Raw genomic sequence first — 25,195 nt, forward strand, 5'->3', positions numbered from 1 at the left:
AGATGCATCAATGCATGCATGCACGTTTTTGTTGAAGGCTGTCAAAAGCTAATTTCACCAAAAAAAAAAAACAAAAAAGTGTCAAAAGCTTATTCTGACACTACTTAATCAGATATATCAAGACTTGGGCCAGATTTGGTATGATTACTATTTCAAATTTGGATTGATTTCATGAAATAATTAACAAATAGATTTTTTGATCAAGAAATTGAAATTGATTTTGTACCAATATGAAATATTTTATGAATAAAAAAAATCCATTTAATAGTTCAATTTCTAATAATAGATTCTTTATATTTTTTTGGGAAGGGTGGTGGTAACAAGGCAACGTGGGGCTGAGAAGGTAGTGGTGGTGGTGGTGGTGGTGGCGGGAGGTGGGGTGGGGGTGGTGAGACCATTAGGAGAAGGGTGATGTTTTATTTTTTAATATGGAACTATAACTTTGCCCATCAAATTAAACATGTATTCATTAAAGAGCTCCTCAGCTATTTCAGAATTTCTATTTTATTTGATTTCTATTTCAACGAAATAAGGTGCAAAAATCAAACCAAACAATTTTGGAAATAGAAATCATACCAAAAGAAGCAAAACGAAAACATCTCACTTAGCCTAGTTTTGTTAGAAAACAAAAAATTAGTTTGGATACCTTGAAATCCTAATAGGACCTGCTACCTAGAAAAAAAAGAATTCTTGATAGAACCTTATTGCAGCTCTTCTGTTCGTCATTTAAGGCAGTCCACTTATGGGGCAAATGTCTTGGTCAAGAAACCAAGGTTATGCAGAGTGTCATGTAGAAATACGATGAAAAACAATTCTCAAACAGCTTTTAAACTCTCAAAATCTCCATATTTTGAACGTACTCTTCCTCTTTTGACCCAAAAAGAAAAATTTGCGTAAAATTATTCATTTAACAAGACCTAAGGACTCATTGGTTGAGCAGTAAATACAACTTACATAACCAACAGATTTCTATAGCTACACAGCTAGCGCAAAATTGAGGAATTCCTCAGTTTAATTTATCTACTCAAGATAATCAAAATTGGGAATCTTTAAGAAGGGTATATCAAACCCTATTCAGAGAGCTTAAGGGATTGCACAGCAACACCGTTTCGTGCATCTGGAATACGTCCCCATCTTCCTAGCCGTTGTTCCTGTTGCAAAGATACTCTTTGACATCAGATTAATGATTGGTAAATCAAAGATACATGTAGTAATGCAAGCTTAGCACGTCCCCAAATATTTGATACCAAACAAAACACAAATATAAGAAAACTAATCAAGAAAGTGACACAACTTATGCATTCATGACATTCATTTTGCTGAGAGACTGACACGTGTTGAATTATCACTTGGATGGACCAACCATGAATAGAAAGACCAATTTATCCATATTCTACATTAGAAATTTTTTTATCAGATAACATAGAGTAGTCTCTACTTCAAGTCTGCAACTGGAACTAAGTGGGTGCTCAAGTGATCCATGAACTATTTCACCAAAAAAGCACAATCAGTCAACTTTTGCTCAACCAATTCGCAAAAAACACAACCTAATCAACTTAAATTAACTAATCTTTTCACAGATTGTTTGACCAGGTGCTCCAAGCGCGATTGGACCATATACCAGTGTTTTTTAATCCAAGGGATGGATGATGGATCTTCCCAGAACTGTTGCCCGGTCAACGGACCATATGGTCCAAAGAATTGGATCATTCTGATTGTTCAAGTTGATGGTTGGACCATCAGACCTTGAGAGGTAGAAATACACCTTTTTATTGAAAGAAAGAAAAAAACAAAAAAAGAGAATAGATACCCTTATGCAATGGATGAGACCTGAACATATGGTGTTATGGGTAAAATTCCAGTCCTCTAACCATGGGCATTCAGCATGAATTTTCTTGTGTTCATTGTTTACATATCATTACCCAGTAACATCATTACTGAGTATTCTTCACTCCCCCTATTTGGAATGTGCAAACTAGGCTAGAAACTCCAGCGTGATTTTAAAAATGTTTCTTTTAACTGTTCATTTTACACTTTAAAAAAAGCACAGTATGAACTTTGCAATTTCAGAATAGGTAATCACTTCAACAGATCGGTTTCATTATGCTCAGAAGGCGAAACTTGTTTCATATGGATTCTAGCAGTGTCAAGGTTATCAAGATCCACCCTATATAAACAAATAAATAAATAACATTATCTAGTTGGCAACTATCATATCTATAACATTATATTACCATATAAATGGAATATGTAAATGGTTACTTTAGTCATCAAATAGATGAATTCAAAATCATGTGGTCTGTGGAAGTACTTGCATGTTGCATCTCATTAAGAGAGCCAGGTCCAATGGTGAAATTGGGAACTTTTGTTTGCTTAGAGGATGAGATTGGCAATTGTGAGTTCATGAGTCGAGCATAACAGGAGTAGAGAAATAGTTGTACTTGGGGGCATTACTCTATTTTATATTGTTTCTAAGGGTAGACTTTGGCCTTAATCTTTCCATTTTATTTTTTTTTGACAAGTTTCTCTACTTGTTATACTATGTTGTTTTGATCTTTCATCATCCTCATAAAATTTGCTGTGGATCAAAAATTTGTACAAAAAACCCCATAAAGTAGTACAAAAAAAGGCCAACATATTTATTAAACTGGGCAGCCCTAACAGTGTAGGACTTGCCCGACCAACCAGTGGCTCGTGTTAGCCCATGAGTTAGCTATAGCAGGAGTTGGCCGCAACAGCTATTCTACAGGCATTACCCTATTTTATACTGCTTTAACTTTCAATAAAAATCTCTATTTTACATTACCCCAAAAAAATGCATAAATTAAGAACCTGTTTTAGTCAATCATGATATCAGTCTTATATAAACTATATTAATGACTTCGATTGATTATTAGAAAATGAGTTTTTTTCAAAAGGAAATCAACCCTAACCATTCATAGTTACTAATTTGACATTCTCATACATCTAAACATTTAAACTCATTCAAATTGGGAAAATAACCTTTACACAGCCCTGTTTTGGAAGAATTTCCTAAATGCTCTACCATTTTGAGCCACGTGGATAGATATTTGGCGTTCCTCCTATTGGATAGAGAGGGCATGGTCTAGATTAGCCACACATAAAATTCCAGAGCCTAATTCAATCAAATACCATCTCATGTACTAGCATGCATCCCACGTGTGACTATGCATGGTTCAGTACTTCAACCACTATTATGCACTCTCCCATAGTCCTCAATTTTCAAATCTTTATTTTGCTACTTGCCAAACTCTGATCAGACTGAAACTTGACATGTTAGTAGGGGACCTATGAGTCTACTTTTCCACACTAGTTAGGCCCCATGTGGTCTGCCACATGGGCAGATTGTTAGGGTTGTTTAGGAAGTCTTCCTTGGTGGACCGTCATAGTTGTCAAGGCATCGCCTAAGCGACAAGGCAGATTTGAATTTACAAGGCATGATGTCGGCTTGTCTTCATGGTGTTTTTTTTTTAATATTATAATTGTTTTTTATTCCATTTCTTCTGTTCCTGTTCAGGTTCTGATTTTTTTTCTTTTTCCATTTTTATGGTCGCACATGTCCAGCGGAACAGGGGAACAACATCCTCTGTCACAGCTTCCACTACAGCCTCAGTATCTTCCATTGTTCGAAATTTGAAACGACTGAGGTTTCATGAAAATTTTCAGTTTCGACAAACGTAGAAACAAAACGCATGTTACTGCTTTTTTTGCCACATCACCATGTACGTGATATGCATGCTCTATGGCTCTACTGTCCTTCTATTTTTATTGTTTAGGAGAAATCTTAATGTCACTAGCATTTGTTATTGGCCTTCCGCCTAGGGCGCACCGAGCCTAGGCGACCCTCCACTGCCTTGGGTTGCCTTGACAACTATGGTGGACCCGTCTAGGAAACCATTACCCATTCAAATTACAGAATGTACTTTCTATTAAGTGCTTTTTACCAAAAAAACACAACTTTCACTTTGGTTTATCAACTTCACACAAGGCATTTCGAATTCTATTATCCATCTTCAAGTTGAGCTTCACAATGTTAAGCATTGGTTCCTATCACAATGTGAGCCTAAGTAACATATATTAGTGTCTTAAAAAATTAAAAAAGGGCGTACCCAGTGCACAAGGCTCCCGCCACTGCAGGGTGGGAGGGTCATAATGAACGCAGTCTTACCCATGCTTTCGCAAAGAGGCTGTTTCTAGACTCGAACCCGTGACCACTTGGTCACAATGAAGCAACCTTACCGTTGCACCAAGGCCCGCCCTCATTAGTGTCTTTGAAAATAAGGGAAATTAAAACCTGTAACATCAAAATGCTATTCACCCCAAGGAATGAAATGATCACTTTCAGTCTATCTTGAATCGCTTAATCAGGTTCAAATCTTCAAGAACTCTTGCAAAAGCCTGAATTCTACTTCTAAAAAAGATTAAAAATAATAATTAATTGTTAAATAAAACTAGGGAGAGGGATAGGCACACGCCTGCGTGCAGTAAGCTAGCAGCTGGCACCAATGGGGGCATGGGACGGGGCATCATACAAGAGAGGTGGGGGTCATTTCAAAGAGGGGAAGAGAGAGATAGACCCAGTGGGTGCTAGCTCGCGAACGCGGGTCGTGTGCCCAACCTTTTCCCATAAAACAAATATATTTCTGAATAGTTTTAAACACTGTTACCTGGATACTTCATGTACCCTGGAGTAACCAGGTCTGACATGGGACAACGTGTCTGGGTATCGCATGTGTCCAAAGTGCACCCATAAGTCGCACACTAGGACATGGCTGAGAAGAAGAAGAGTAACCCCTTCTTTTGACACACCAACCCCACTTTCCAACACTTTTTTGCCGGGTCCCCAAACCCATTTTCGACCAAATACGGGGTATTCTAAGTTTTGGCGGAAGGCAGATCCAAGTATCTGACTCCACAACACACGCATATACCTGATGCCTGTAACTAAACCTATGTAATACAAGTTATAAATCATTAGTCAAGTCCTAGCTACCTGTAACCTGCCTAGCAATCCAATTAATTCTTGAAAGACTTCTTCCTCTCTTAATAATTCAGAAAGGTATGAAAAATGAAATAACAACCTTACCTAATGAACTTTATTTAATTATTTATTAGCATATATATTATTATTATTATTATTATTATTATTATTATACTATTACAACTAGAATTATTTATTAAATTATTATTACAATTATTTTTATCATTATTATTATTATCAAGCAAGAAATTCCAACATGCCCTCACCCGAAAGTAAACTAGCATGCCCTGTGTTTTTGGCAAGTGCAAGGGCGATATGGAAATTCTGACCGTAAGATCTTTAGTAAATTATGTGGATCCACATGTCAAATTTCAGGGCAACAGTCAATGTATCCTCTCATATGCAAGCATACCCTCACATGTATGTCCATACACCCATTGTAATCGCTGTTTTTTTAAATACCTTGTTTTGCCACTTGGAAAACTTGGATTGGATTAAAATTTGACAGGTGAGTAGTGGACCTTGGGGTCCAACTAGACGTGTTTTCAACCCCACCTGATCTGTCGTGTAGCAGTTAATGCCTATTAAAGGGTGCGCTAATTTACTTCCATAATATTATTATTTTGAACAGACCATAGTATTCAGAGATTTCATTAAGTGAAAGGAAAGGGAAAATAACAAGGACAGCAGCCCCAAAAAAGGGCAACAGAAGGATAAGAAAAAACCACCAAGTAAATAAACAGCATCTCCTGAATTATCTGGTTAATTCTATAACCATATGTCTTTCATTTTCCTTTTGTAAGTAATTCTATAAGCATTGTTGGTTAATATTTTCTAAGTTAATAGCTGAAAACTGATTAACTAACAAAGAAAGTGTGGATACAAAGAAGGCATACGGGATTAAGCTTAGTAGTAGTTTATTTTCATATTTCCTAGGCATATTTATAAGCCTTTTCCTATTCCTAGGCTGTTAGTTAAGTCTTTTAATTTTTCTACGTATTAGTCTAGAGTCTAGTGTTAATCTTTTCATATTCCTAGATTCATGTATTATGTCTTTAATGTTTTATTGATTTTAGTTTCTAGGTCTTGGGGGTAGTTTTCCATGTCTAGGATTTGGTATCTATGTATGGGGAATTCCAAAGGGGCTTTAAAATTCTAAGAGTCTACTTTAATGCTACTTGATATACTCAATGTAATGTAGTCCTAAGTGGCAAGGAGACCAGCTAAGAGCCAAGCAACAGGATTTGCTATTAACAAGCAGTCCGATTGGACAGAAATTGGGATTTTAGCGCAAATTAGGGTTAGGGTTAGGGTTAGGGTTAGGGTAATGGGGGTGAATCTTATATGGTAAAGCAGGGCAGGTTTAGAGGAGTCTAAAGAACTAGGTTTAGTGATGTTTGAATAAGAATTTCAAAAACAGAAGATTAGGGTTTTGGGTTTCGGGTTTTTGAAAAGATGAGGGTGAGGGGATCTAGGGTTTAGAGATGGATTTTTGGGCAGGGGCTTGGATCGAGTTTCCATAATGGTGAGGGGAAGATTTGATCCAAGTTTGGGCAGATTCTGATGGCTGAATTGGTCAGTGCAGGTTTTAGGGTTTCGGGTTTTGAATTTGAGATGAGGGGAATTAGGGTTTTAATGGTAGAAATGGGCAGCAGTGTGGATCAAGTATTCCTTATGGGCAGGGGGTGATATGGGTGAAGTTTGGTAAATTTACGATGGAGGAATAAGTCCGGACAGAATTAAGATCGATGGGAAACTTGTAAAATAAAAGGGGGAAGTTAGGGTTAGGGTTGTAGAGGATTAACATAAGTATGGGGATGGGGATGCTTGCACACTTATTTGCAGCAGCAGCAGAGAATAATCGGCAGCAGCTTGTAATGGCAGTACTTGAAGTAGAAATTGAAGATAAACCACTCAGGCATCGCACCGCATAGTGTCGATCAGATTTAACACCAATCCCACCAACGAACCACCCGGGCTTCACACCGCAAGGTGTCAACTGGATCAAACACCAATCCCACCTTGCCTTGATCAAACACAAAGCAATCTCACAAGGAGAAGAGAAGCAGCAACTTGCAAAGCAGTTTTTTAAATTCCATAAAAGTGGAGAATGAGGTGCTCCACGATTTGCATTAATTTAAATAGGGCTGAAAGCCTTACATTCATATTCAGCCTAGGAGTCTAAGTACTCCTGGCCGACTTAACTAAAGGATCCAAATAACAGAAAATAAAAACCTAATTTAAAAGGTGACTAAAGTCACTTAAATTGAACCAGGTTAGGCCAGTTCAATTTAAAAACATAAAACACTAACAAAAGACTAAGTATAGGACTAATTAGGGCTGTAAATGGATAGCTGAAAATCCGAATTCGATCCGAGTTCGAATCCGTTTAGGAGGTTCCGAATACAGATTTTTGGTTTCCGACAAATATCCGAATCCGTCCGAAAGCTAATCGGATTCGGAGTCAAATAGTTCTATTCAGAGTCGGATAATAATCAGATAATTTGTTATCCGATTGTAAATTATGATTATTTAATGTTTTTTATAAAAATATATGAATTTTACTATATTACCCTTATTATTAGTATTTTTATGAGGTCATTTTTGTAATATGATCCTAACTCTTAACCTAAAACTAGGGCTGTAACCCTAATCGAGTAATCCCTATTCTCTTGTTCCCTCTTTCACTCTCGATTCTCAAGTCTCAACTCTCAACATTTCAAGCCCTCAACAGCGCCGGCACTCAAGCAGTCAAGCCTCAAGGTCACTCAATCTCGATTCTCGACCCTTAGCGGCACCGGCAACGGCACATGCACAACCCTCATGACTCTCGACTCTCACCGACAGCGACACACGCACAACCAGCAGTGGCAAGTTCTGTCTTCTGATTGTTCTTCTTCTTCCACATCTCTCTCTTGGTTCTGTCTCTCGCTCTCTTCTCTTTGTTCTTTTTCTTTTTTTCTTTTCACTGGGTCGAACTCTAGAAGGGGTTGATCGAAGTTTCAGAGGGAAAAAAAGGGGGTGATGGGCGTTTTCGCTGGGAATCCACAGTGGGTTTTTTTTAAGTCAAATGGGTGGAGTGATTGTTTGTTCGCTGTTACAGGCTTACAGCAGGGGGTAATAAAAGGAGAATAGCTAGGTGTTACTGTTGGAGTCGAGAGGGGGCGTTGGGGAGATGGGGCCGCTATAGATGATTTCTTTTACAGCTCTTTACAGCTCTGGGTGGCAGAGGGCAAAGGCATGGACGACAAAACTGGGTGTGGAATGTAAAACAGAGCTCTCTTGAACTTTTGATTTGATGAGGCAACCCCGCAGGGACAGAACCAGAGATCCACATTCTTCAACTACTTCGTCTTCTGCCTCTCCTGTGGCGCTCTCATTGCTGTCACTTTCGTCGTCTGGATTGAAGACAACAAAGGCCAGGTATGGGGTTTTGGCGTCTCCACTATTGCCATAGTCCTCTCCTTTCCCATCTACCTCTCTGGTTCCATGTCTTTCTTAGATAATTCTTTTTTCTTAAATTTATATTGGATTATTGAATTTTTTTTATTTTTTTTTTTTGTGGCTTTTAGTAACCCAGCCTTCGGGTTAATGTGATGGTATGTACATGTTTGTTTTCTCTTTTTTTGGGTCAAAAATACATGTTTGATTTCATTACTGAGGACTTGTAGTACTGCAGATATTTTTCTTCTTGCGATCTATCTTCTATCTTTTGACTTTCAAGTTTTTTCTTTCCCTATTGCTATTCATACCTAATTAAGCTTAGAAAGGAGAGCAGAATGGGGAGAAATTTCAGATCTCAAGCTAAATAGATTCATTGAGTGTATTGTTTATAGGCTGTCCATTTTTACTGCTTCAAATTCAGTTAAATTACTTGCAAGAGGCTGAATATGACAATCACAATCCTGACAATCCTAGAAACTTACAATCTGATCAACTTTGACATAGTAAAAATTACAGGCGTAAGAAATCGGAGTCGGAAATTGGTAATCGGAGTTGGAAATCAGTAATCGGAGTCGGAAATTGGTAATTGGAGTCGAAAATCCAAAAGTGTAATGTTCACAAATCGGAGAGTTTATCGGATCGGATAATATCCGGATATCCGATAAACTCTCGGATTCGGATATGGTAATACCTTTTAAATTTCCGTCAGATATCGGATCGAATTCGGATATTGCATTTGTTAAACGGATTCGGATTCGGATAGTAGTGAATCCGAGCTGAATCCGAGCCGTTTACAGCCCTAGGACTAATCCCGTATGCAACTTATGGACCCATAGTTTAGGCCCATTAAAGTGGCCTATTACATAGCAAAACCCATGGAACCAAAGGCCCAACATGCCTCTAACCCTACCCTAGACTTATTTCTAGGGAAAGAAACCCCAATTGATGATAAATCTGCATCAGCTCTCCCCATCTTGAAAAAATTCGACCTCAAATTTTGTAATGAGGCGGGTGAAACAACATGTGAGTAGCAGCTTTGACTATTCCCAAGCAGAATTTTGGTTGCTTGTAGACTTTGGGGATGTAGTCTTCAAGGCGTGAAACTTTCTCTTCAAAGAACAATAGTGGCATAACAAACTCTATGTGCTCAACCTCTAAGTCAATATCAATCGTATACGTCATGTTCATGTTCATAGAGTCTTCAGCAGTGGTAACATTTTCATCTAAGACTTGAGGCCCAAGCTGTACTTCTTCAAGAACAGCATCTTGAAGGCCAATGATTTCCTGTGGAGTGTTTTCAACCACCTCTTTGGTAATCACATGAACCACATAGGAGTCTTCCTCATCAAACATGTAGTCATAATTTCCAGCTTCAAAGTCTCCAACATCCATGGAATAAGGATGCAACCCTTCATCATCTTCAGCCTTCTCTTCCTTTTCAGTAACAGCGATAGGCTTTCTACGATGAGGGCAGTCCTTGGCATAGTGCCCAATGTCTTGGCAGTGGAAACATCGGACTGTGTCAATACTAACCATAAGTGCTTTACCCTTGTTGTCAACTTGTGGAGGAGCTGTAGGACGTGAAGGTACAGCAGTAGAAGAGCTCCTAGCAAAAGATTTGGGTGCTGGAAAATTTTTGTAGTACCAAACCTTTTACCTAGAGGTGCAAACAACTCCTCAGCCCCAAGAGCTTTCTCAAAGCAGTCCCTAACGCTGGACACATCTACAACTCCAGTGGCCTTGTTGATTACATACTTTAAAAACCCAAACGAAAACATGACAGTACTTCAATGTCATCCTCCCTAATGCCAGTGTGAGAAGAGAGTGCATCAAACTTTGCATATTCCACCACTGTCATTCAGCTGATCTTGCAATTGTGCCCTAAAGTGCTTGGGCAGATATTTCTTCCTCAGCTCATGCTTCATATCAGCCTACGTGGTAGGTGCAATACCATCATACTCCATGTCACCCTCAGCGGTTCTCCACCACTCATGGGCAGGTCTTACTAGCTTGGTACGGGCTAATCTAATTTTCCTCTCCTCTAGTAAATCATATCAATCAAAGTAGTCATCCAATGCAGCCAACCAATCATAAAATACCTGAGGGTCATGGCTACCATCGAATTCCTTCAATTCCAGCTTGACCTTCTGCACATCATGATATCTTCGACGAGAGGCACCATTATCAGCATTAAAATAAGACCTAGTCATACGTGTCTCAGGAGTTCTCTGCTGATCTCTGTCTTCTCTTTCATCTCGACATCCATCATTCATTTATCGATCATCTCTATGTCTATCTCTGTACCTGTACCTGTACCTATCTTCTCTGCCTCTATAATGAGGTCGATGGAATTGGGATTGAAGCTGAAACCTGTCTTCTTCTATGGGCAGGTTGTTGTCCCTAACAGGTGTGACCTGTCTTTGCTCAATTACTTGCAACCTTTCAGTGATAGTCCTCTGTTCAGCTCTAATCTCTTCAGATAAGGCCTTTTGTTCAACACTGAACTTCTGAAACGGCTCTACCATTGCAGCCATAGGATCGGTTGTTGCTTGTAAAGGTCTGTCATGCTCAACCTGGCTCTGATACCATTTAACGTAGTCCTAGATTCGAATAATCAAACTAGGAACCAAACCAGGATCTTTTCATCAAAGGATAGTTCAGATTAGGGAAACTCTTGATAACAGAAAATCAGATGGTTAGAATGATCCAAAATTCCACATGAGTTTACCAAATAGGGACTGGAACAATTTCTGAAAAGCTGAATTTGATCCAATGATTAGATCAGCTAATATGGAGGAACCCTAGTATCACTAGGAAAAGGTCAAAACAGTAATTTAACCAAGACATTCAGAGATCAGAAATTAGAGTTATGTTCAGTAATCAAATATAAATTTAGTCCATAAGAATCAGCAATAACAGATCAGCAGAATAGGTATATTAATTGTGACCTCAAAAGAACAATATAACAATAGGGGCAGAATTGGAAATTCACAGCAGGAACAGATCGGCATGTCAGAATTGCACCAAACTGAAGTCGAGTTCATGAACTAGGTTCAAGAACATTAGGTCAAAACTTGAGATGATTCTAACGGTTAGGTTTGGCTAGGCAAAATTCTCGTGAAAATCACCTTGCATGTGACCTTCTAGAAGGAAAGAGGAATAATTGCAGAATTTCAGTTTCATACTTACTTGTTGATGATAAACCTATGATATCAGAACTTGAATGTAGAACTTGAACGTAACAGCAATGGAGAAAATAAATAACCAATTCGAACCACTCGGGCTTCCCACCGCAAGGTGTCAATCAGATCAAACACCGATTCCTTCAAACGATCCACCCGGGCTTCACACCGCAAGGTGTCGATTGGCTCAAACACCAATCCCACCAGCCTTGAGCAAACACAAGACAAATCTTCTACGAAGAAGAAGAGAAGAGCTACAAAAGCTTTTGCATTAATCAAATTCGTGTTCAATTCTTGCCCCCCTTACAACCTTATATAAAAGACTCAAAAATAGACTCCTACTTTGAAAAGGAAAGGCCTAACCCAATCCTTAACTTGTTAGGTAACCTAAACTGACTAGGAAACTGAAATAGATTCAAAATAGAGTCCTAATCCAACCCAACTAAACAGTTAAAAGAAAACTACTAAAATCACTTAAATTGAACCACTGATTCAAACCAGCTTTGGACCGGTTCAATTTAAAATAATAAAATCATGAAAATAAAACTAAGTATAGGACTAAAACATCTAATCCCGTATGCAACCTAATTACCCATATTTTAGGCCCATAAAAGTGGCCTATTACATAGAAAACCCATGGGATCAACGGTCCAACATGTAAATAACCCAACCCTAGACTTATTCCTAATAAAAGAAGCCCAGTTTGGTGACAAATCTACATCAACTCTCCCCAGCTTGAAAAAATTCATCCTCAAATTTTGTAGTGATGAGGGGGAAACAACATGTGAGTAGCAGCTTTGACCATTCCCCAGCAGAATTCTGGTTGCTTGTAGACTTAAGGGATGTAGTCTTCAAGGCGTGGAGCTTTCTCTTCAAAGAACAATGGTGGCATAACAAACTCTATGTGCTCGACCTCTGAATCAATATCAATTGTGTATGTCGTGTTCATAGAATCTTCAACAGTGGTAACCTTTTCTTCTAGGACTTAAGGCGCAAACTGTACCTCTTCAAGAACAACATCTTGAACGCCAATGATTTCCTGTGGAGTACTCTTAACCACCTCTTCATCTTCTGCTGTTTCAGCTTTGTCTACTTTGTTCTCTTCGACAATGACCTCTTCAGTAGATTCTTCTACATGTTGACTTTCCATCTATGAAGCTTCAGGCATTGTCTCTTTCTTTTTATTACAATTCATTGTGATCACTTCAGCTTTGTCTTCAACTTGAGCTCTCTCAATTTCCTTCGGCAATGTAAATTTGTATTCAACTACTGATTTAACGCGGGTGATGTCAGATTTCTAACACTCTTCAACTTGCAAAGTGAATCTCATTGTTGGAAGCTTCAAGTTGTCATCAGATTTGAAGGCCTTTTGGTGGTGATGTTGTCGAAGGGGATTTATTTGACCTTGCTGTCGAGTTCTGAATGCCCGTGGTAAATATTCCTTACTCAACTCATGCTTCATCTCAGCCCATGTAGTAGGTGCATTACCTTCATACTGAAGATCTCTCTCAGTAGTTCTCCACCACTCACGGGCTGGCCCCACTAGATTAGTGCGAGCTAATCTCATTTTCCTAGACTCAGATAAATCATACCAATCAAAACAATCATATAAAGCAGCTAACCAATCATAAAATACCTGTGGATCATGGCTGTTACCATATTCCTTCAACTCAAATGCTTCTGGAGGTCTAGGTTGTTCCTTGTAGCCTCTGTATTTTCTATTTCTTTTGTTATGGCGATGGACTTGGGATTGGCCTTGATATCTGTCCTCTTCCATGGGCAGATTGCTGTCCCTAACAGGAGTAACCTGTCGTTGTTCAATTTGCTGTAATTTTTCATCCATATCTCTCATTTCCCTAGCTATAGTCCTTTGTTCAGCAAAGAACTTTTAAAGCATCTCAAGTATTGTAGCCATAGGATCGGTTGTTGCTGGCAGCAATGGTCTGCCATGTTCATCCATGGCCCTGATACCACTTAATGTAGTCCTAGGTGGCAAGGAGACCAGCTACAAGCCAAGCAACAGGTTATGCTATGAACAGGCAGTCCAATTAGGCAGAAATTGGGATTTTAGCCCAAGTTAGGGTTAGGGTTAAGGTGATGGAGAGTGAATCTTGTATGGTAAGGCTGGGTAGGTTTAGAGGAGTCTAAAGAGCTAGGTTTAGTGATGTTTGAATAAGAATTTCAAAAACAGAAAATTAGGGTTTCGGGTTTTTGAAAAGATGAGAGTGAGGGGATCTAGGGTTTAGAGATGGACTTTTGGGCAGGGGCTTGGATCGAGTTTCCAAAATGGTGAGGGGAAGATTCGATCCAAGTTTGGACAGATTCTGATGGCCGAATTGGTCAGTGCAGATTTTAGGGTTTTGGGTTTTGAATTTGAGATGAGGGGAATTAGGGTTTTAATGGTGGGAATGGGCAGCAGTGTGACTCAAGTATTCCTTATGGGCAAGGGGTGATATGGGTGAAGTTTGGTGAATTTACAATGGAGGAATAAGTCAGGACAGAATTAAGAACGATGGGAAACTTGTACAATAGAAGGGGGAAGTTAGGGTTAGGGTTGTAGAGGATTATTAACATAAGAAGTATGGGGATGGGGATGCTTGCACACTTACTTGCAGCAGCTTGTAATGGCAGTACTTGAAGTAGAACTTGAAGACGAACCACTCGAGCATCGCACCGCATGGTGTCAAACGGATTTAACACCAATCCCACCAACGAACCACCCAGGCTTCACACCTTAAGGTGTCGACTGGATCAAACACGAATCCCACCTTGCCTTGATCAAACACAAAGCAATCTCACAAGGAGAAGAGAAGCAGCAACTTGCAAAGCAGTTTTTTCATTTCATAAAAGTGGAGAATGAGGTGCTCCACAATTTGCATTAATTTAAATAGGGCTGAAAGCCTTACATTCATATTCAGCCTAGGAGTCAAAGTACCCCTGGCTGACTTAACTAAAGGATCCAAATAACAGAAAATAAAAACCTAATTTAAAAGATGACTCAAGTCACTTAAATTGAACCAGGTTAGGCCGGTTCAATTTAAAAACACAAAACACTCTAATAAAAGACTAAGTATAGTGCTAATCCCGTATGCAACTTATGGACCCATAGTTTAGGCATAGTTTAGGCCCATTAAAGTGGGGCCTATTATTACATAGAAAACTCATGGAACCAAAGGCCCAACATACCTATAACCCAACCCTAGACTTATTTCTAGGGAAAGAAGCCCCAATTGATGATAAATCTGCATCACAAGGCTTTTAAAGCCTCCCCCACTCCTATATAATGCAAACCATGGGCTGCTCTCAAAGGCACCCAATGAATTTTTACAGGAAACAATCTGAATATTTTCTTGTGTGACTCAAGAGGGCTTAGGTGAGATTCCTACAGCAGGCCTAGGTGGGACTCCTATGACTGGGCAACTAGTGGGACTCTAACTTGCCAAAGTTATCCTACTATCTTCAACATTCATCATTAATCATCCATCACCATTTGCACCATTACCACCTTCATCGTTCAAACTCCAACAAAGCAGGATCAGAACTAAACCAAATCTGACCCAAGCTGTCCAACACCTACCTCTATTTTCTTCGAGATTCGATCTTGGTTTGCTTACACTCTCGGGTTTGCATCATATAGCCAAGTTTTTTATTGAGTCAATGGTGACATATTACGTTAAATCCACAATTTCCTACATGATTACTCATAAAGGTTGAAGTCTAGAAGAATGGTCTGACGCATATAAACAGCAACAACATATTATTTAGCTTGAAACATCCAAAATAATAAGTAGAACTGAATATGCTCAGTACGCAGAAATCATAAAAGACAAAAGCAAGGAAGAAATTAACAATACTTAACCTGTCCAACACCAGCTAAAAGGAACCGTCCAGATTTTGCAAACGCTAGGGCATTTACAAATCCAACCTGTGTTGCATCAAATATCCAGGAAAAAGTAATGATCAAGTCAGTAACTACTAATTACATAATCACTGCATGCAACAACAATTATTCAAAATAATATAAGAAGCTAAGTTGTATGCGGTATCCCTTTCCAGAGTGATTCTAAAGGCTATTCAACTCTCTGCGGCAACAGTCCACAGAATCAAATTTGTGACCATAGATTTGATTCCCTGCAGTAAATCTTTGTGTTTCTTATTTTCCGGAGCAGTTTCCTTTGAAAGTGTAAATTATTGCCTCTGGATCCCTACAAATCACTATTTTAGGGGGATCATTTACGGTTAACACTAGATTATTAGAAGCAAATATAAAAATGAATTAGCGCTCCCCAGAAGAACTGTTTTAGAAAAAGAGAAGATATACCAAATGTAGCCTTTTCTTTTTCATAATTAAATGCAGCCTAATATCATGAAGCTATAGAAGCATGAAACCTTTACTGACTCCCCATACATTCAAATAATCGAATTATGAAAGCAATCTATATGCACCCAAAGCAAAAGTTCCCATCTCCACTAAATGATTTTCCTACTCTACAGGCCAAGATGCACCCCACATCAGATCTACACCGAAACCAAAACCAACGACGACAACCATGCTCCCCACTAAAGTCAAAAAATGAAAACCAGCCTTCCCCTTCAGACTAGAACTAGATTGGCATTTTCACGTCGGGAATATTGTTCAGATGGGTAATTATGGCAAACCAGCCCACTCCATGTATTGATTGAATCATATAACTGTCCCAAGTCCATATAATAGGACAGTGTAAATGGGTTGGAATAACTCAGACCAAATTCCTTAGATTAAGATACCATAACTGCAGACAAACAGCATCTCCCCCCCCTCCTTCTGGGGTATGACTACTCTGGGGGTTGGGGTGGAAAGTGTCTAGAAATGACTCTTGATCAAAGATAAATCCAGGTGCAGTGGCTAACCCCATTTTATGTTGTACTGAAGATAACTTAGATCAATTGAAAATGGTCAGCAAATTTGAAATAGTGGTTCAATATATACATATATCAAGCCAGAAAGAGCCAAGCTAGCCCACAGCACTACTACTACCAAAGCCAGACATCAGTAACATTCCATTCCTGTTGGTGTCAACCCAATGAACATTCAAGTGTATTAAATCAATATATAGGAAATATAAAGAGACCTGTGTAATCAAGATGTACAACAATTACTAATGATTCAACTCTACAGAAACCTCCCCAAACCTATCTCCACAAAATAAGAAAAAAGACGACCAAAACCACATGCTAGCCAAAATTAAATTCACCTTGATTACCAATATTCCATAAAAATTTAAGTCAACACCCCCCCCCCAAAAAAAAAAAAAATTAATAATTGGCACCACTGAAGACCAATTTGAAACTAGTTTTATCACTTTCCTTGCTGCCCAGCATGCTGGTTCTTCTTTTGCTTAAAAAGAACGCGCTTTTTTTCTCTCAACATACACCAACAAATCACAAAAGGGATCCCTAGACCCTGATGCAACATTCTTTCCGACAAGTTTGCAGCCCTTGCATGTTTTGAATACCGAGGATGAAAAAGGGTCAGCCTGTTAAGTAGTTGGGTCATCAATTTTAACCTATTCAAATTTTAACAAATGAATAAAGTATTTAATATTCTAGTCTTCAGAAAGACTAACAAAATCTAGAATTTCCTTCTGTTATGTTTTGGAATTTTTTCAACTTCATTTCTTTGCCCTATTATCCAGAAGTCCAGAGCCAAGTTTATCAACTCCATTGGATTTACACTATAATGTAAGGTATTTCTTTTTCTTTGATTTTCTTTCGAGTGTGACCAAGGGTTCAGTGTAACCATACTGAAACCAAAGTTCTGGAGTTGAAAAAATTTTCAAATTACTAAGATCAAGGTTGCTACGATCCCGATCATTCTGAGCATTGACAAGGAAAATCATAGTTCCATCACAAAATCAGAAAAGGATATTAAAGATTGCTACTTAAAGCAGTTTACAGCTTACCAAAGGCAGTTCAAACAAGAGTCGGATCCTTGCGCTGTCACTTTCTATACCCCATAGACGAACTGCCCCATTACCAGCTCCTGATGCAGCTAGATCACTGTTGCTACACACACTGACCGAACTGACCCAGGAGTGTGCTGCTGAACAATAGTTTTCAGGCTTGAGGCTGCCATTTTCTGCAGGGTGGAACTCCAAAATCTCCCATCAGAATGACGTACATACAAAGAACATATAATAATGAATAACAATATAGTTAATAAATATATAAATTCCTATGGAAAATGAAATGCTCCACCAGCATAAATCATAACTGTCTCCAGCATTAAATGAGGAAACAACAGTTCTTACCCATTCTATTCCCATTGGAAATAATCCCATTATTCATTGAACCCAACTTTTCGGAAGGAGCTAATACTGCATGGGCATTTTTCACGATATACACAGGCTTCTTCCGCATCATGCTCCAAAGCTCAACACTTCCATCATCTGAGCCAGATAAGAATTCATCATTGTTGATAAAACATGCACACTCTAAAGATGCCATGGGAGCACGGAAAACTAATTGGGATTCCTCAGGGACCTATAATTTTGATAAATAATAGAAAATGTTAGTAATAAACCATGATGAGGAAAGATACATCTGTTCATATGCTACACACAAATAATAAATGAAATAAGCCATTAATAGTAATCGCTACGCTCAACCTATGATACAAAGGATTAGGTGCCGATGTCACATGGGATAATTTCTAGGAGTTAGATCCATCTGACTATTAAATCTTCAGAATACGGGACCCAGATGATATGGGTCCACCAACTGCGTGCAAGTATGTGGATATGCTATATTGCACACAATTTTGAAATAAGCCAGCAAGTTAATCCTCTAGAAGCCTTATTGTATTAAAAAATGAAAAGATTTAGCAACAAAAAAAAAAAAAAAAGAAATTGAGAACTTGCAATATCACATTAAGAACCCTAAATGTAATGTATTACTGCACCAAAATCCAATCCATAAGGTTAAAAGGGCATGGACTAGTAATGAAACAAATCCAAATTTTAATTTTTGTATGCTTAAGAAAGTATGGGAACATAGCCATGCAAATAAGATTAAACAAAAAAAAATTTGTCCATATTTGGAGGATCTGACACATGCCATATCCATACCCATGTCACGGCATGTCTGTCATGGGTAATACATGTAGAATCAGTCCCCATTTACTGTTCAGCAAGTGTGGCAAATATACGAACAGGCTTTTGCATCTGCAAAATGTTATGCTCAGGTTCCATAGAAGATCATTGCACCTAAAAACCATAACACAATTATAGAAAGTATGACTCACCTTATATAAGCGCATAGAACGATCACGCCCAACGGTCAACACCCTTTCTTTACGTAGACAGTCTATTGTCAATATATCACTTTGGTGACCAAATAAGGTCTGCATATAAGTCCTGTCTTCCACATTCCATAACTTGATTTGTCGATCAAAGGAAGCAGAGAAAAGCTGTGGAGTCCCCTGCCTAAAATTCAAATCAGATACTGGTCCTTTATGACCAGGAAATGCCTGTAAAATGGCAATAATTTTCTGTAAGGGTATCACACAAAACTGAACAGGATTTATCAGGAACTGATACGCGACATAAAATGGAATCTAAGTTACACACTCTGAGACTACTGCTTGCAAGTTTCAAGTAGCACCTAGTAGAGGGACCACAGTTTCACTGGTCTACCCTAGGATTCTTTTCTCTTTGTGGGTGCTTGTGAAAAGGTATGTATAATTCTGCTCTAGGATTCCTCACGCACAATCTCTTCTTCCTCAGCATTTAGAGCTGGATGGAATGTTCATAACCATCATATTTCTCACATTCAGTAAGGAAGTCGGAAAAACTACGACAAATTGCCCAGACATAAGTGTACAGAAATGATACTAGATTTCTTTTCCCATATTGGAACATCTCATGGATGTTACAAATCAGTAGGTGCATCCCAACTCCCAAGGAGAGCACCAAACGGTCATATAATTTGTCATTCACATGTGATTAATTCTATCAAGGGGTACCTAGAATCTCTCTTCTGGAACAGTTAAAAATCCACAGACAGGCTACGTAATTTTGACACAAGTATCTTTTAAGGTTAGAACCTCAAAATTAATTGCATTTCCAAAAACAAGTTTTACATATGTAAAAAAAAAATAAAGTGAATAAACAACTATGTACCTGAATATGATCCCGTGTCCGGGTGTCCCACAAATGAACATGACGGTCTAAGCCGCCAGTAGCCAAATACCGACCATCAGAGCTAACATCCAATGCCAAAATGTGTTTACTCCACTTCATGGATGAATTTTGTGGATCCTTAGCACCATGTAAGCTCAGTGTTTCCTTACTAGGCCATGCATACTTTTCACTTTTCCCACTTTCCACATCCCAATGGATTATAGTTCCATCTTTGGAAGCTGAAAACCCCCTCAAGTCATCTGCAGCTAAAGCTACAGCAGTAACCGATTGCCGGTGTTTCACTAAGACTCGAAATTGATCAACACTTGTTGGTTTTTGAACCCTACAATGTTTAAAATGAACAGCAGAAGAAGTAAGCATCCAAAGATTCAATTCCATTTTTTTTTCTTCAAATATTCACACATTTGTGCATGTGGTTTATCATAACAAAAAACAAATACTTCAAAAAATTTGTAAATAAATAGGATTTGCAGATATCAAAATTAAAGCTCTTTTAGGTGCTACCTAACAGTACAATCGTTCCAAATCAGACATACCAAAAAATCCATTCAAATGTCTATTTATAATTGGTGATAATAATATTCAACTAGGAGATTATTCATACAAAGTTTCCCTAGTGAGTCCCAACGAGACACTTTTAACATTAACAACACCAAAAGTGATTCTCCACCATCCCCAACTACATCAATATATCCATAACATTCACAAAAATTGATACACGATCCAAATGAACCCAAAATAAAAATTTAACAGGGATAGAGATTGAAGGACATCTCATCAAATCAAACCGATGTATGCAATGTAGAGCTCAAGATGGTATCTGAGGTCCTCAGCAGTAATTTAATGCCAAAAGCAAATTCATCCAAGTTCTACACAACTAAACTAGCTAAACCAACTTTTTTGAGCTGTCCTACTCGAGATATAGTTACTCAAAGTTCAGTTCAGAAAATACACTCAACTGAATTTCAAAATGAGGATACAGTTCAATTCATAAAAACAAATAATCAACTCTGGAAACAGCCTCTCTGCAAATACGCCCATTTTTTTTATAAAATAAATAATCAACCAAACGGGAATAGGAAAAAAAAAATCTTTTTTCTGCATAATAATTGCAAAGTGAGAAACGAAGCAGAAGTTTAGACTAGAAATTCGACCTGGAAGCAATCAATCTTCGAACACGTCCACTTTCTTCGAGTTGCTCCTGTTGCAGCATCTTAGCAACCAAGGAATCACGGTTCCCAGCTTTCTCCTCTTCATCCCCTTCATCCCCCAGTTCTTCCTCATCCTGCTCCATCCTCGCAATCTCTCGAATCTTCTCCAAATGTGCCTTCGCTAGTCTCAGCCGCTTCTCATCAGCAGTTTCTTTTTCAAATTCAGAGTCCACTTCTTCAACTTCTTCCCCACCATCAGAAGCTGCAAGACGTTCTGCTTCCTCATCAGTTTCATCACTGTCGATGATACCAGCATCGTCATCATCATCAATCTTTCGTCTCCTACGCTTCGAATCACTGTTGAAGAAAGGGTCTCTATCTAGAGAAACTCTGGACTTTTTATTCCTGATTCCATTGGCCAGTGAAGAAGGGTTCTTTTTGCGGGTTCTGCCCTTCATGCTCAGAGAGGAGATTCAGCAGTGATGAAAAATATAAATGACAACCACAACGAGAACAACTAACAACGTTTCCCGGGATTGAGATGAGGATAGAAGGGCTTTACTAGGGTTTAAGGGTTTCCTCAAATATCCCAATGGGCGCTTTGTATGAGTTGTGAATGTATTTGTGAGAGAGAGTTGCAGAGAGCAGAGATTAGAGCGCCACCGAAAACAAAGCGGCGCACGAGGAACGAATAGTTTTTAGGGTGTTCAACTGGTTTACCGGCTCAGCTTGGTCCTTTTGTCGAAATGTCTATTTTGTCCTTAATTTTCGCACGTACTTATTAGCACGGTTTTATTTTCCCGGGTAAAGTTCTCGTTCTCGGTATTTCAAGCAAGCAATGTTGTAATCGTTCAAGTCTTCAGAAATCCTCAGGAGCAGAAAAGAGACCAATTCAAAACGTGTACGGCGCAGCTGCCCATAGCGACCTGTGCGGTGCAGATTGGGTTGCGAACACAATGACCACCTTACCTTACCTTTAGACGCACGACTCACTCTGCACCGCTCAGGCCACTATGGGCAGCGCGCCATAAAGGATTAGGATCCGAAAAGAAAGAGAGAGCGATCTTCACCATTGGCACCAACGGCAAATTCCGGGGAAATTTTTCTGGGTAAATCTTAATCCTTTGTGTTTCTCCAATTATGGTGAGAGCGATTGAATTTAAACCTTAATGACCAAACATTAAGCTCATGTTTCTAAGTTTAGATATTGTTGTTGCTTCACTCTCCCCAATTCTTCCTCCAATTTTAATAGTTAATTTTGAAGTTTACGTTTCAATTAACTAAGATCCTAATTTTTTATAATAAGTTGTAGAACCTGAGTAGTTAAAATTAAACCATTCAGCATGATATGGTTTAGAACTTAGAATTGATTTCGGATTGTTTATGGTCTGCTCCAAGAATGCATTCATCAAACTGTTTCTCTCATGATTTTAATTTGTTTGGGAAAGTATGAAACGAACTGTACTTGAACAAACAACAGAAGCAAAACTTGTGAAGCTAACAAATAAAGTAAAAAACAAAAGATGGTAGTCCAGCCTTCCATCTTTCTTCATCTTCTTTTAATTCTGATCCTTAGCCAAGAACAAGTACACCACTTTATTAACAAATAAAAATGGTAATTGCCATTCATTCGAAAACAACCAAACTGCATCAATCTTAACGTGGCTTGCTCAAGCCATATTGGAATGTTTTAAAAAATATTTTGACAGATAAGAGCTGCGGACCATCTTGCCAGAATATTGACACAACTTTTTCAAGACCGATGTATTTGGCTCAGAAGTTTAAGATAATAAACTTCCTAATTAAATTTGGCACTCCTTGTATCAACCAAAATTCTCCGTGGCCACTGTTTAGCTGACTTCTTTGGCCTACGATATACGTTAATAGATTATCCTTCGGAAAGCACATCCTGCCGATCAAGATCATCAGCAAACCTAATCATTATCTTGAGAAACTGTGTAAGGTAAAGAATTAGCAAACTGCGCCCTTCTTGCAAGAGGACAAATAGAAAAAAAAATGTTTGATCCCTTCAAATGAACATGATGGACACATCCATCTTAAATCGCAGGCAAATTTTGATGCAATCTATTAGTTTAAGGCAAGACATCCATTACTAATTTCCAAAAGGAAGGGACCTTGAGCCAACTTTTAAGTTTTCAAATGGCATATCTGAGACTGTCCACCAACCAACTAGGTTTTGGTCTATATTCAATATCATTTTTATTTGGGTTTAGGGTTTAAGCACAAGGTTGCTTAAAGCAATACACCCTGCATATCAAGTTTGGAATAAACAGGTTGTTGCCTCTATCTAGTATTTATAGGAAAAACTAGGGTTTTAGGTTAGATGAGCTCTATCCAATAGGATCCACCATAGCCTTATTCCTTATTCAAATAAACTTATATTAAAACATATAAAAGGGTATAGAATATATCCAACAATCTCCTCCTATGTTCTACATATAGTCAACACCAAGAATAGATAATAAACATTGTTCAAACGAAATACTGAATAGAATAAACTGAATGTTTAAAACTTTAACGAATCATAAAGTAAACTTCAAGAAATACAAATTTTTGAATTTTAGATCGAATCTAAACCCAAACATCTAGAACTTCCACATGCAAGTGAGCTAATTAGAAAAGAAAATAAAAAGATTCTTACATTCCTTAATGACTTTACTCATCAAGTAAGTCATCATCATCGAGATTCAGATTTAAACGTTCTCCTCCATCTTCAACATCCTCTGTAATTTATCAAATATGAATTTCATAAGAAAAATGAATTTAGTCATTTGCATAAAGATATAAGAGTATCTAGTTCAACAAGAATAACTTAGTATAATTCATATAATGACTGAAAATTAATCAAAATTCAACTGATTTTCTACTCAGTTCTTGAAATTTTTAAATTTTTTTAAAACTTCATTTTTCGATTTTAACAGATAAATATGATAATACCTAAACAAATCGTCTATAAAAGTAATTAAATACTTTCGACCACCTTTGATAGTGAAACTTTTAAAATCACAAAGGTCAGAATGTGTTAATTCAAGAAGTTGTGTACTCCTGAAAATCGAACGAAAAAGTTTTCTAGTAATTTTGGTTTGAGCACACATTTCACATCTGTCAAATTTAATCGAAGTGTTTAATGACAAATAATGAGTTTTAGCTAGTATGAACAATTTCCTATAGTTCACATGTCCTAATATGCAATGTAATATTTTAAGATCAAGCAAATTTGAACTAACTTGATTAATTGTCTTATTTGCTAAACTTAATCTATACATGTCATTGATTAAATATGCACAACCAAAATAATGAGAGTTAACAGACAAAGTTACTCTACCACCATGAAAAGAAACGCACATGCCAGCATCACATAATAGGCTAAGTGAAATTAAATTATTTTCAAAATCAGAAACTACTTTAACATCTTTCAAAATTAAAGTCTTAACTGAAGATAAGACTAGATTTGCAGTTTCTTCTTGAATCACCTCCACTTATGCTCCATTGGCAACCGGAATCGTCTCTGCTACATTGATTTTCTCAATCAGCAAATTCTTGTTGTTGCACACATGACAGGTTGCTCCAGAATCCAACCACCAATCTAAAGAATATCTGACCTTACCCTTTCCAACCATGGCAACAAAATTTGTAGGTTCAGTCTTATCCACCATCATGTGGACTTCCTTCTTTGGAATGTCAAAATCCCCTTTTTTAGGGTGTTCACACTCAGATGCATAGTGACCCCACTTACTACAGTTGTGGCGCTTGCCCTTCTTTTTTAAAGTAGTCTTTTTGGCCTCCAACTGTTTTGGTTCACTTTTAAGTGGCTTGCATTTCTTAGAAAATTTCTTCGGATGTGTAACCATGTTAGCAGCTGACTATTGTTGTTTAACCATCTCCAAGTTATTCTTAGCTCTATTATCATATTCGATTCTAATAAATCGCTTGAGATCATTCAGCCAAACTTGCACTTTCTTTCTACATCTCAGTTTTAAAAGAATGTCAAGTCGAAGATAACTTAAAAATAATAGTACCAATAAGAAATGCATCACAAATAGGTATTTTTTCTAGGTTTAATTTAGACTGTAAATTCTCAAAAGCAGTTACTTGAGGAAGAGTTGTCTTGTCTTCCTGAAATTTGAAGTCCATGAACTTATCCACCAAGTAAGTTTTTTATAGTTCCTCCTCCTTCTTAAATTGGGTGTCTAAAGTATCTCGGATCTCCTTTGC

General features: G+C 38.0%; 1 protein-coding gene across 1 annotated transcript; it reads right to left on the bottom strand.

Moving 5' to 3' along the window:
- Positions 1 to 868: 868 nt before the first annotated feature.
- LOC122640887 (U3 snoRNP-associated protein-like EMB2271) lies at positions 869 to 21,540 on the bottom strand. The gene is made up of 7 exons (XM_043834163.1): positions 20,963 to 21,540; positions 19,788 to 20,130; positions 18,911 to 19,135; positions 17,919 to 18,150; positions 17,571 to 17,746; positions 15,488 to 15,553; positions 869 to 1,151 (listed from the first exon to the last, which is right to left on the bottom strand). The coding sequence occupies exons 1-7, from the start codon at positions 21,415 to 21,417 to the stop codon at positions 1,071 to 1,073; spliced, it is 1,578 nt and encodes a 525-aa protein (XP_043690098.1). The 5' UTR covers positions 21,418 to 21,540; the 3' UTR covers positions 869 to 1,070.
- Positions 21,541 to 25,195: the final 3,655 nt, after the last annotated feature.

This window comes from Telopea speciosissima, chromosome 9 (genome assembly GCF_018873765.1).
Source record: "Telopea speciosissima isolate NSW1024214 ecotype Mountain lineage chromosome 9, Tspe_v1, whole genome shotgun sequence".
Taxonomy (NCBI): Eukaryota; Viridiplantae; Streptophyta; class Magnoliopsida; order Proteales; family Proteaceae; genus Telopea; species Telopea speciosissima.